We start from the raw sequence: 12,289 nt of genomic DNA, 5'->3' as shown, positions 1-12,289 counted from the left end.
AATGTAGGTTTACTTTTTCTATGTGATGAATAAGTCATCTTCTGATTGGGGAAAGAGGATACACATTAGTGATGGCTAGTAACTTCTGATTCTTTCAGGTTCTAGAGCACAATACTCCAGAGGAACTGCTAGCTAATGAAGAAAGTGAATTCTCTAAAATGGTTCAAAGCACAGGGCCTGCAAATGCTGAATACTTACGTAGCTTAGTTTTTGGAGGTGAGGAGAACAGGTTGAGTGGAGAACATGCCATACGGTTAGATGGTCGGATGAAATGGAAGGCGTCATCCTGCTGGGCTGCTGCTGCACAATTCGCCATAACTGTTAGCCTCACTTCATCACTGAATGATCTTCAAAGGTTTGATATTGGAGATACATACAATATCCTCAAGAAAACCGAAGATGCAGTTATAACTCTGCAGGGTGTTTTGGAGGGAAAGCATGATGAAGTTATAGATGATATGCTTCAGCAGCATCAAGTTCCCAGAGATAGATGGTGGTCTGCACTTTACAGAATAATTGAAGGTACAAATATAGTGTTCTCTCATACTCGTAAACTACCCCAAAAATTATATACATATCATTGAGATCAACATAAGCTTCCGTATCATGGTGATGCGAGCCTTCTTTGATAAGGTTGTTTCCAGTGATGATTAGTTTATTTGGTCATTGGATGACCCGAGGCATTAGACTGAACTTTACATACATAACATAACGAAGCCAACAACACTTGTAGCATTACAGATATTAGTAGTGGTAGTAGAAGGAACCCAACTGAAAGAAAGAAAGCAAGAAAGAAAGAAAGAAAGAAAGAAAGAAAGAAGAAAGAAAGAAAGAAAGAAAGAAAGAAAGAAATCATGTAATCCAAAAGAACAGTGGCATATAGGAGTATTAAATAGGCCTCTGAGAATAGTGGTCATGACCAAATCCTAGTACATATTGGAATGAAGCTTTGTTTTATTTTATCATCATTGTTCATCATCAGGAATTGGTTCTTGTTTCAGGTCTTGCTGCAATGAGCAGGTTAGCTCAACATAACAGGCTTCAACAATTAGAGTTGGGGTTTGAAGACAGATCCATGGATTGGGACGAGATTGGAACATAATAAAGCTCATCACTGCAAACAGAAGTTGGCATCTGCATCCTCATCACTGATATTAAATTGCTGATTTCATATCCGCTACTCCCACTTGTATAACTAATCATCAGCAGCTTAAATTGTATTCCAAATGTGAAGCAAACTACTTCAAATTACTCTTTAAAGTCTTTTAAGAACTGGAATTGGATTTTTACACTAAATGTATGCTTTGGGTTTTGGTCACTTGGGCTCGTATAGTTTCTAAAGAATTTTTTTTAGCTATATCATCGTTCGTTATTGTAGCCCAATTCAATTTTGAAGTGAAGAAATGCTGTTTGTTTCGCTTAACTTGACCTTTTCTTTTGGGAAAAAAATGGCGCCAGAGCGGATTTATAAGCTCTTGACAATTGTATTAATAGATGAAGAGAAACGAAGCTTCAAGCCAAGTTGTCAATGAAGATTACGGTCGAAAGCCCCAAGGACTACATTTATCAAATATTAGGATCATTGGAAATCTATTAGGCGTTAGGGTTTGAAACAAGCGCCGAAGAAAACAGAATTTGAGAAATTAATGTGTTTTACTCTAATTTTCGGTTGTAACTTAAAATGTTATAAATTGAAATGTTATAATAATTTATAACCTTTTCGATTGTTTGGATTACATTTTACGTGACAACTTAAAATGTAACTCAAAATCATAACAAATTGTGTGAAAGGAATAATATATTCGATTACAACTCAAAATGTTACTCTTCGTATTAAATTTAAATTGATTTTAAAATTCAGATAAAATTTTAAATTACAATTGAAAATAATATTAAAATATAATAAGGCTTTGGATTGACTGAATAAGTTGATACTTTATTAATTTTTTGTTGATTGATAACGGTAAAATTGGTCACGCTACTTTTCAATTATATTTTAATTATAGTACAACTTAATTATCTCTGGACGAGGTTACCAAAAATAGAAAACAAATGACATGACTCCGTTTTTTTGGCCCAATAGGGGTATTAGAATAAAAAATTAAGGATTTACCTATCATCTAATATTATTTAGAAATCTCGTCACTGCAATGTGATGAGTTTTTTTGTGATTGTTAAGAATCAGCTCGTTTGATCAATGGCTACAAAAGATTAATTTTTTAAATTCGAGGTGATGAGTACCTTTTTTATTATTTCTACTTTTAAAATTATTTATCAAATCAAAACATAATTTTTAAACGGACGAGTCTTGATATAAATATTAAATTATCGATCCACATGAGACCCACTCATCCAAATCTATTAAAATATAATATTTTTTTTGAAATTTATCACCTCGAATTAACGTGTTCGTCCGGTATTGTATCGAATCTCAATCGTTAAATAATATTTGATGATGGATAAAACACTAACTTTTTATTCTAATACCCTATTGGGCCAAACAAGCCGACATGACTCAACTTTTTTTTCTTGCTGGTAGGTTCTCTGAAAGAAGGGTAAAATACATAAATCATATTTTTATCATATATTTTGTCATAAATTTTAAAAAAATAAATTTCTCACTGATTTTTAAATTATTCTTATCTTATCACTTTGTGGTTAACTATTTAAAATGCACAAGCACTAAAATAATATCATTTCAAAAAATTCAAATTTAGGTGTGTTTAAAATTGGATACTTGTATTTTTAGTACCAAAAATATCAGGTACCTGATTCTCTAGATAGTATATTTTTCAGCTCGTGTCTTGACCCGTTAAGTTTGGATACCCCGGTAGTCGGGTACCCGTAAAACTCGGCTAGGATTTTTGTCATTTGTCTTCAACCGCTAGTATCTCTGCTGGTGGATCAAAATGAAATCCAATGGCTCATAATATGAGTAATCTTTTAGGGTTATAAGAAACACTAGCCCTCACCCTCGTAGTTGTCTCATCAGCAGTGGATCTGACCTCAATGCGTTTTTTTCGACGAAGTAATCTCTTTATAGGAAGTGATCTTTAGAAAATCAAGAAAATAGAAAAAAAGATAATAATTTTAGTTAAAACAAAATTTTAAATCGAAAAAAGGCACATCTTTGTATTTATAAATCCCTGCAAAGAATGAAAAAGAGATTAGGCTAGATCGAAAGCAAAAAAGAGTTGTAATCTTGAAAGAGAAAAATCAATAAAAGAGGTATTGTTTTACTACTTTTCCCGATTGTCTTGTGTGCTTGAATGTTCAACTGTTTGGTATCTTCGTGTTTTTTCTTTATCTTAAAAAATCACCACGAATGGAGGAAGCCGATGATCGAAAGAGGATGATAGCAAAAGATCCTTCTCAGATCTTGGTCTCCTCGAGACTTTTCGATGAAAACAATGGTGAGATTTTAAAAGAGGTGAAAGAGGGCTTCCAAATGCTATGAATAGCGTTCGATTTCCTCGTCGATGAACGAAAGACGGCGCCAGTCTACGGCGCCAGTCTACGGCGCCCGGTGAAGTAGAACGTGGTCAAAATTTAGGTTTCATAAGAACTTCGGTTAAATGATCTTCAACATGTGAAGAACGTGTTCAGAGAAAAAGAAAAAAGTTAAGTTTGATCTATTTTAGCGGGTATGTGAAAAATGAATTGTGTTTCTAAATTTGTGGCCTTTATTATGACCCGAGGACCCGTTTAGAAACCTTAAGATCCGTGCCTAGCAAATCGATAGGGTATAATCACCATTGCAGTCCTTGTATCTTTTTTTCATAAATCATTTTGATCTTTTTATATTAATTTTATCTTAGTTTTTTCTTCGATTTGGCTTCTAATTTCACTTTTATTTTAATTTCTTCATATTCTTCATTTTATTTATTTGTTTATTTACTTTTTACTAAATTTTCTTAAGTCTCGTTTCATTATAATTTAATTCTTTCTTTTTTAATTTTTATTTCATACCTTTTATATTCAGTTTTATTGTGGCCGTTCAAATGCCTTAATTCTATTTTCCTTTTTTGAATGCATTTTTTTTTAAAAAATAAACGTGATATAAGTCTTCTGTTTTGACATGGAATATATTAGATTCATGCATGTATTTGTTATTTTAAATTCTATTTTATTTTATTTATTATTTATCTTTTATTTCTAGCCATGTATACATGTTTGTATGCTTATTGTTTTTGTTTTGAATTTTCATGTACATATTCCTTTTTTACTTGATATGTCTTAATTTTTTAAGTTAGCCCACGGTTTCATGACTATTTAGTTTAGCCTTAATTTTAGGTTATTTTGTAACACCCATTTCTCGTATATGTTTCCGTACACGAGTCACAGATGTCACGACTTCTGAAACATTCTCTATACTTAAAAAATCAATAAATTTTTTCATTTTCTTTAAATAAAACCAAATAATAATATATATTAAACACGTCTACTCCGATTAGCAATACTAGTTCATGTTATCCATATTTAAAATCAATATAAAACGATCTATTTAATCTATTTCAAACCAGTTTCCAAAATATTTAATTAGAGCTAATAGGACATTCATAAGTACATGCCACTAAACTAAGTAAAAACTTACATCATAGGATGCCTTACTGATATTGCAGTATATTCCTTGATGCTTGGAGTTGCTCGATGCTCTTTACTTCTAATCTCGACTTTTACCTACGCGTGAAACCAACGCACACTAAGTATTTACTTAGTGAGGCATAGTAATTCAAAATGAATTATACTTAAATATAATCATATCTCAAATTATCAAAATACAAATGAAAATCGTATAATTCAAATCAATACATCAAATAGACTTGGCGAACCAATCTTCAATCAAATAACATGATAACTATCTTTAGTATGCCCAACATACCTTTTAAATAGTATTTTCTAATTTATCCTTTGTTTGCCAATGTAAGATGAATGAAAATACATGGTACATGAGTTGCAACTAATTGCCATAATTAAAATATAAGTATATCATATCTATCAAACTACATTGTTTTCATAACATTACAAGTTCTTTGGTGTGCACACGTAGTTTCTATACAGTCGTTCATCAACATATTATGAATTCCGTGGGTTGCACACTTAGTGCCTATACGGTCATTCATCAACATATGATGAATTCCGGGGGTTGCATATACGGTTGTTCATCAACATATGATGAATTCCGTGGGTTGCACACTTAGTGCCTATACGGTTGTTCATCAATATGTGATGAATTTTGTTGCTTGCACACTTAGTGCCTATACGGTTGTTCATCAACATCAAGCACCCATTAAGTACACATACCATACCAATGTTAGTATACTCTCTAACATTTATACTTTTAATAATGCTTAAAAGTACTATTATAATAAATTTTTATCAAAATTCGTCCAATTTTAATTTTCCAGACTCAATAGTATTGTTACCCCTACTATGGTATCGATACTTCAATACTATAGTACAGATACTACCTTACAGTATCGATACCATTTCTGTCTTCTAGAATCCATGGTATCGATACCTTCTTTATAGTATCGATACTGATGTGGGTATCGATACTAATTGCATCAGTATCGATATTGTTCATCTGATTTTCCCAATTTAGACCTATAGTATCCGTACTATTCTTCCAGTACCGATACCCTTACCCAGATTTTCCATTTTTCAGCTCGATTTTTACCAAAATTTGGTCAAATTCCCTTATTTTTACCTCTAACAATACTATTAAACTCTTCTTTACTTATCCCAACTAACTTTCCTTTATTTAGCTTTAAACATCTAAAATATCCAAAGAACATCTCAACCCAAGAATCATACCACTTTTTCTAACATGTTTTAATCACATCTAAGGCTTCTAATCTTTAATTTACTTCTTTGACAAGTCAAATATACAAGTAAACATCAATAAAAACTCATATTCCAACATATCATTCAAAAACCCATTTCATTCGATCTGAAATATTTCACTAATCACTTAGTTTTAATCATTCTTGAACTTTCCTTAGGCCTCTATATCATTTAAGGTTTCAAAACTTGTCCATACACTAAAGAAAAACTAATTCAAAGAAAACTTACCTTGGCTATTGGAAGAGCACGATCATGAGAAAGAAGGAGAAGAGAAGAAATATAACTAGCCTATTTTACTTTCCCCTTTTCTCACTTAAATCCCTAATAAAAGAAATCAATTTTAAATTTATTTCCCTCTAAAAGACTAAAATGCCCTTTCATTCTTCTGTTCCTTACTAATTGGTCTTAAAACACAATTTCTAAATCATTTCTTATACTTTACCATTTATTAAATTTATTCCCCAAATTTTAAATTCTTTTATTATGGTCATCGACCCGATATTTGGGGTATTATAATTCTCCCCCTTAAGAAAATTCGTCCTCGAATTTTAAGAAGTACCTGATATGAAGAGGTGTGGAAATTGTTTCCTCATGCCCTCTCTTTCCCAAGTAGCTTTTTCTACCTTATGGTTTTGTCAAAGTACTTTAACTAGAGGAATCTTCTTGTTACGTAGTTCTTTGCTTTCTCGAGCCAAGATCCGTATTGGTTCTTCCTCGTAAGTCAGATCTGGTTGAATTTATATTTTCTCTGGTGTGATAATATGGAATAGATATGATTGGTATCTTCTGAGCATCGACACGTGAAAAACATTGAGAATCTTGTCCATATCAGGAGGCAAAGCTAATTGATATGCTACAGGTCTGACCCTTTTCAAAATTTCATAAGGTCTAATGAATCTTGGACTCAACTTTCCTTTCCGACCGAATCGTAATACTTTCTTCCAAGGCGATACTTTCAGAAATACCTTATCTCCCATATGATATTCAATCTCTTTTCTCTTCAGATAAGCATAAGACTTTTGTCGGTCGGAAGCTATCTTAAGTTTTTCTTGGATAACTTTCACTTTATCTTCCATTTATTTCATTTAATCAGGCCAACCAGATCTCGATCTTTTACTTCATACCAATTTAAAGGTGTTTTTCACCTTCTCCCATACAAGGCTTCATACGGAGCCATCTTAATACTTGATTGGTAACTGTTGTTATAAGCAAACTCCGCTAAAGGAAAATACCGTTCCTATGATCCTTTGAACTCAATCACAGATGCCCTTAGCATATTCTCCAATACATGAGTAGTTTGTTCTGACTGCCAATCTTTCTGTGGATGAAAGGCTGTAATGAAATTCATTCGAGTACCTAAAACTTTATGCAAGAAAATTCCAAAATCTTTGAAGTGAATCTTTGATCTCTTCGGTTATTATCAATTCTGGCAGTCCACGTAGCCGAACTATCTCTTATATGCATAATTCACATATTTATTCATCGAATAATATGTTCGTACTAATATGAAGTGAACTGCTTTGGTAAATCTAACAACAATCACTCATAATAAGTCTTTCTTGCTAGGTGTCAAAGGTAGCCTTGTAACAAAGACCACAGTGACTTGTTTCCCATTTCCTTTCATGAATTGAAATTGATTGCAACAATCCGGAAAATACTTGATGCTCAGCTTTACCTCTATTGGTACGTCAGACACTTTGCGACAATATCTGTGATGGCTCTTTTCAAACCAGGTCACCAAACCGACTCTTTAAATCTTGGTACATTTTGTTTCTATCTGAATGCATATTAAACTGACTTAATGCCCCAAAAATATATTTCTTAAATTCTTCATCGTCAGGAATACAAAGTTTCCCCTGATAATACAAACATCCGCTGGAACTAACCTCAAAAGTCCTTAATCTCTTCATTTTCTACTTATACAATCCTTATCATAAAATGTTCATCTTACCTGTCTCAGGTTCAACTCTTTTTGAGTCCATAAGTACTTCAGGCTTTTGCAATTAGCATAACTATAACACCGCTTATCATACAGGTGAAGGCATCAAATCTTTAAAGCAAATTCGACTGCTGCCAACTCTAAATCATGCGTATGATAATTCCTCTTGTGAGTCTTTAACTTTATTGAGGCATATGCCACAACTTTATCTTTTTTGCATAAACACCCTTCTTCAATCGTTAGGAGATGCATCACTAAAAACCACATAATCTTTACCCCACTCAAGTTGTATAAACACTGGTGCCTCTATTAAAATCTTCTTTAGCATTTTAAAACTTTATTTTCTTGAAATACACAAAAACCACATAATCTTTACCCCACTCAAGTTGTATAAACACTGGTGCCTCTATTAAAATCTTCTTTAGCATTTTAAAACTTTATTTCCTTGAAATACACCAAAATATCATCTATAAATACCACCACAAATTCATAATGTCCATACCAAGTCCGAAAAGCTGTCTTTGATATATCATCCTCTTTAATCATTAATTGGTGGTATCCTGACCTAAGGCCTATCTCAAAGAACACTGCTGTGCCTTTCTATTGATCAAAGAGATCATCAATCCTTGAAAAAGGATACTTATTCTTTATTGTTACCTTATTTAACTATCAATATTCTATGCATAACCACATAAATTCATCTTTGTTTTCACTAATAACACAAATACTTCCCAAAATGAAACACTTGGTCTAATAAAACCTTGATCCATCAACTCTTTTAATTAAGCCTCTAATTCTTTTAACTCTCTTAATTCATTTGATACATAATCATAGAAGCATGCTCAATACTTTGATAACCATCAAACTTGACTTTCACCTCTCGATATGGAGGTAACCCAGATAATTCATCTGAAAAGACATCTATAATTTCCCTAGTTGTGGAAATATTATACACTTTTACTTTAATTATTTGAGTATCTATCACATTATCCAGAAAAGCTATATATCTTTTTGACATCATTTATTCACAATCATTGTCGATATCACCTTGAGCGATGATTTAGCTTTCTCTCCAAAAAATTATAATTTACATATCATCTGCATCTTTATGAACTAATCGTCTCTGGAGACAAACAACCTCTACCCAATATGATCTTAACTCATCAAATGATAATTCCATCAGATTCATCGGGAACATAGCCCCTGGAATCTTTATCAAAATTTACTACATGTCCAACTCACACTTGCAGCATGAACCATAGGGTTTACCTCAATCATCTCACTCGAGATTAAGTTGAATATAATACTTTTATTTTAAAATTTCTTATTTCCTTTATGAGGAAGTCTTTGTAACTCTTTGGGATCCATTGAAAATATTCTCGAGCATTTGAAACATTTTCTATCTCAACTATAAAAGTCTAAATATCCATATTATTTAATAAAAAGCCTTGGCAACTTTGTAGCAATAACTTCATAGCAGTTAATGCTAAAAATTACACTAGTAACAAAATTTACTCTTTTCCTATAATTACAAACTTGACACTTTTCAAGTTCTCGAGAATTAATCTCAATTCTAAATAATAATTCATTGTAGCATGTAATGGGTAAAAAATCTATTTTCACAAACTAACATCTAAAAGTAACTGTATCAAGTCCATAAACTTAACATTTATGCTCAAACAAACTCATAATCATTTGATTCACTAATAACTTAGCTTTCTATAAACGTTTAGCGGACAACGTATTTACCGCTTACTCATTTCCTCTTACTCAAATTAATAATTTTTTAAACAATTTAATGATTCACTTAAATATTTCTCAATTATTTACGCTTACTTGAAGAAACCTTAGAATCATCAGTAGGTTAAAAAATCTCCTCTGAATCCTCATCCGATTCAACTTCTCTTGTAAACCGTTCAAACTTTTTAATGGATTCCTCAAATGCGGAAACTTCATTAAACGCTGGGGCATTTCTTCTACATAATGGAGGAAAATCCCTAGCAACTTCTACCTTTAGGTCGAATTTGATCTCGACCATCTTTTCAACATTATCAACTTTCTTACCTTTATCTTTAGTTTCCGACATCTAAACACAATCAAAATCATCTTACATTAAATAAGAGTAACTTTACTTCCTTATAAGCATCATCACATTATATATACAACTATCAGTAAACTTTTGACATCCTAGTGGCATGTATACATTCTTAACCAAATTAATACTCGTTTCATGTCCAGAAATGGCTAAACCTATATTATGATACCAATAAATGTAACAACTATTTCCCGTATATGTTTATGTACACGAGTCACAGATGTCACGACTTTTGAAACATTCTCTATACTTGAAAAATCAGTAAAATTTTTCGTTTTCTTTAAATAAAACCTAATAATAATATATATTAAACACATCTACTCCGATTAGTAATACTAGTTCATGTTATCCATATTTAAAATCAATATAAAACGATCCATTTAATCTATTTCAAACCAGTTTCCAAAATATTTAATTAGAGCTAATAGGACATTCATAAGTAAATGCCACTAAACTAAGTAAAAAATTACATCATAAGATGTCTTACTGATATTGCAGTATATTCCTTGATGCTTGGAGTTGCTTGATACTCCTTACTTCTAATCTTGACTTTTACCTACGCGTGAAACCAACGCAAACTAAGTATTTACTTAGTGAGGCATAGTAATACAAAACGAATTATACTTAAATATAAGCATATCCCAAATTATCAAAATACAAATGAAAATCGTATAGTTCAAATCAATACATCAAATAGACTTGGCGAACCATTCTTCAATCAAATACTATGATAACTATCTTTAGTATCCCAACATACCTTTCAATTAGTATTTTCTAATTTATCATTTGTTTACCAATATAAGATGAATGAAAATACATGATACATGAGTTACACCTAATTACCTTAATTAGAATATAAGTATATCATATCTATCAAAGTACATTGTTTTCATAACATTATAAGTTCTCTGGTGTGCACACGTAGTGCCGATACGGTCGTTCATCAACATATTATGAATTCCGTGGGTTACACACTTAGTGCCTATACGGTCATTCATCAACATATGATGAATTCCGTGGGTTACAAACTTAGTGCCTATACGGTTGTTCATCAACATATGATGAATTCCGTGGGTTGCACTCTTAGTGACTATACGGTTGTTCATCAACATATGATGAATTCCGTGGGTTGCACACTTAGTGACTATACGGTTGTTCATCAACATGTAATGAATTCCGTGGGTTGCACAATTAGTGCCTACATGGTTGTTCATCAACATATGATGAATTATGTGGGTTGCCCACTTAGTGCCTATATGGTTGTTAATCAACATATGATGAATTCCGTGTCTTGCACACTTAGTGCCTATAGTACACATAGTACTAATATACAAATGCAATATATGCCTTTAACAACTTGCATCTCTAACTCTTAATGTACATAATAAATGCACTCACCTAGTTTGCCTTACAACAATGCTCAAATGTAGTCAGACTATTTTGTTACTTTATCCTTGCCTTTCTGATTGCTTGACTTAGGAGCTTGATTACGATCTACACAAGCACGCATTAAAAACACATACCATACCAATGTTAGTATACTCTCTAAAATTTATACTTTTAATAATACTTAAAAGTACTATTATAATCAATTTCTATCAAAATTCGTCCAATTTTAATTTTCCAGACTCAATAGTATCGATACCTCTACTATGGTATCAATACTTCTATATTATGGTATCGATAGTACCTTGCAGTATCGATACCATTTCTGCCTTCTAGAATCCATGGTATCAATACCTTCCTTATAGTATCGATACATATTGTTCATCTGATTTTCCCAATTTAGACCTATAGTATCATTATTGTTCTTTGAGTACCGATGCCCATACACAGATTTTCCATTTTTTCAGCTCAATTTTTACCCAAATTTGGTCAAATTTCCTTATTTTAACTTCCAATATTACTATTAAACTCTTCATTATTTATCCCAACTAACTTTCCTTCATTTAGCTTCTTATAACATCTAAAATTTCTAAAGAACATCTCAACCCAAGAATCATACCATTTTTTCTAACATGTTTTTAATCACATCTAAGGATTCTAATCACTTATTTAGTTCTTTGACAAGTCAAATATACTAGTAAACATCAATAAAAACTCATATTCGAACATATCATTCAAACGCCCATTTCCTTCGATCTCAAATATTTCACTAATCACTTAGTTTTAATCATCCTTGAACTTTCCTTAAACCTCTATATCACTTAAGGTTTCAAAACTTGTCCATAAACTAAAGAATAAACTAATTCAATGAAAATTAACATTGGTTATTGGAAGAGCACGGTCACGGGAAAAAATGAGAAGATAAGAAAGATAACTAGCCTCTTTTACTTCCCCTTTCCTCACTTAAATCCCTAATAAAAGAAATGAATTTTAAATTTATTTCCCTCCTAAGGATTAAAATG

At 31.9% G+C, this 12,289-nt stretch overlaps 1 protein-coding gene across 1 annotated transcript in view; it reads left to right on the top strand.

Annotated features, from left to right (window-relative positions):
- LOC120181834 (ABC transporter C family member 12-like) overlaps positions 1 to 1,318 on the top strand; it is a 32,138-nt gene extending 30,820 nt beyond the window's left edge. Inside the window, exons 28-29 of the mRNA XM_039186882.1 lie at positions 99 to 522; positions 1,002 to 1,318. Of these exons, the coding sequence (XP_039042813.1) occupies positions 99 to 522; positions 1,002 to 1,102 (525 nt within the window). The 3' untranslated portion in view covers positions 1,103 to 1,318. The remainder of the gene's footprint in view (positions 1 to 98; positions 523 to 1,001) is intronic.
- The last annotated feature ends 10,971 nt before the right edge of the window (positions 1,319 to 12,289 follow it).

Source organism: Hibiscus syriacus, unplaced genomic scaffold, assembly GCF_006381635.1.
Source record: "Hibiscus syriacus cultivar Baekdansim isolate YM2019G1 unplaced genomic scaffold, ASM638163v2 tig00003721_pilon, whole genome shotgun sequence".
Lineage (NCBI taxonomy): Eukaryota > Viridiplantae > Streptophyta > Magnoliopsida > Malvales > Malvaceae > Hibiscus > Hibiscus syriacus.
This window is presented reverse-complemented; position numbering and strand designations above follow the sequence as displayed.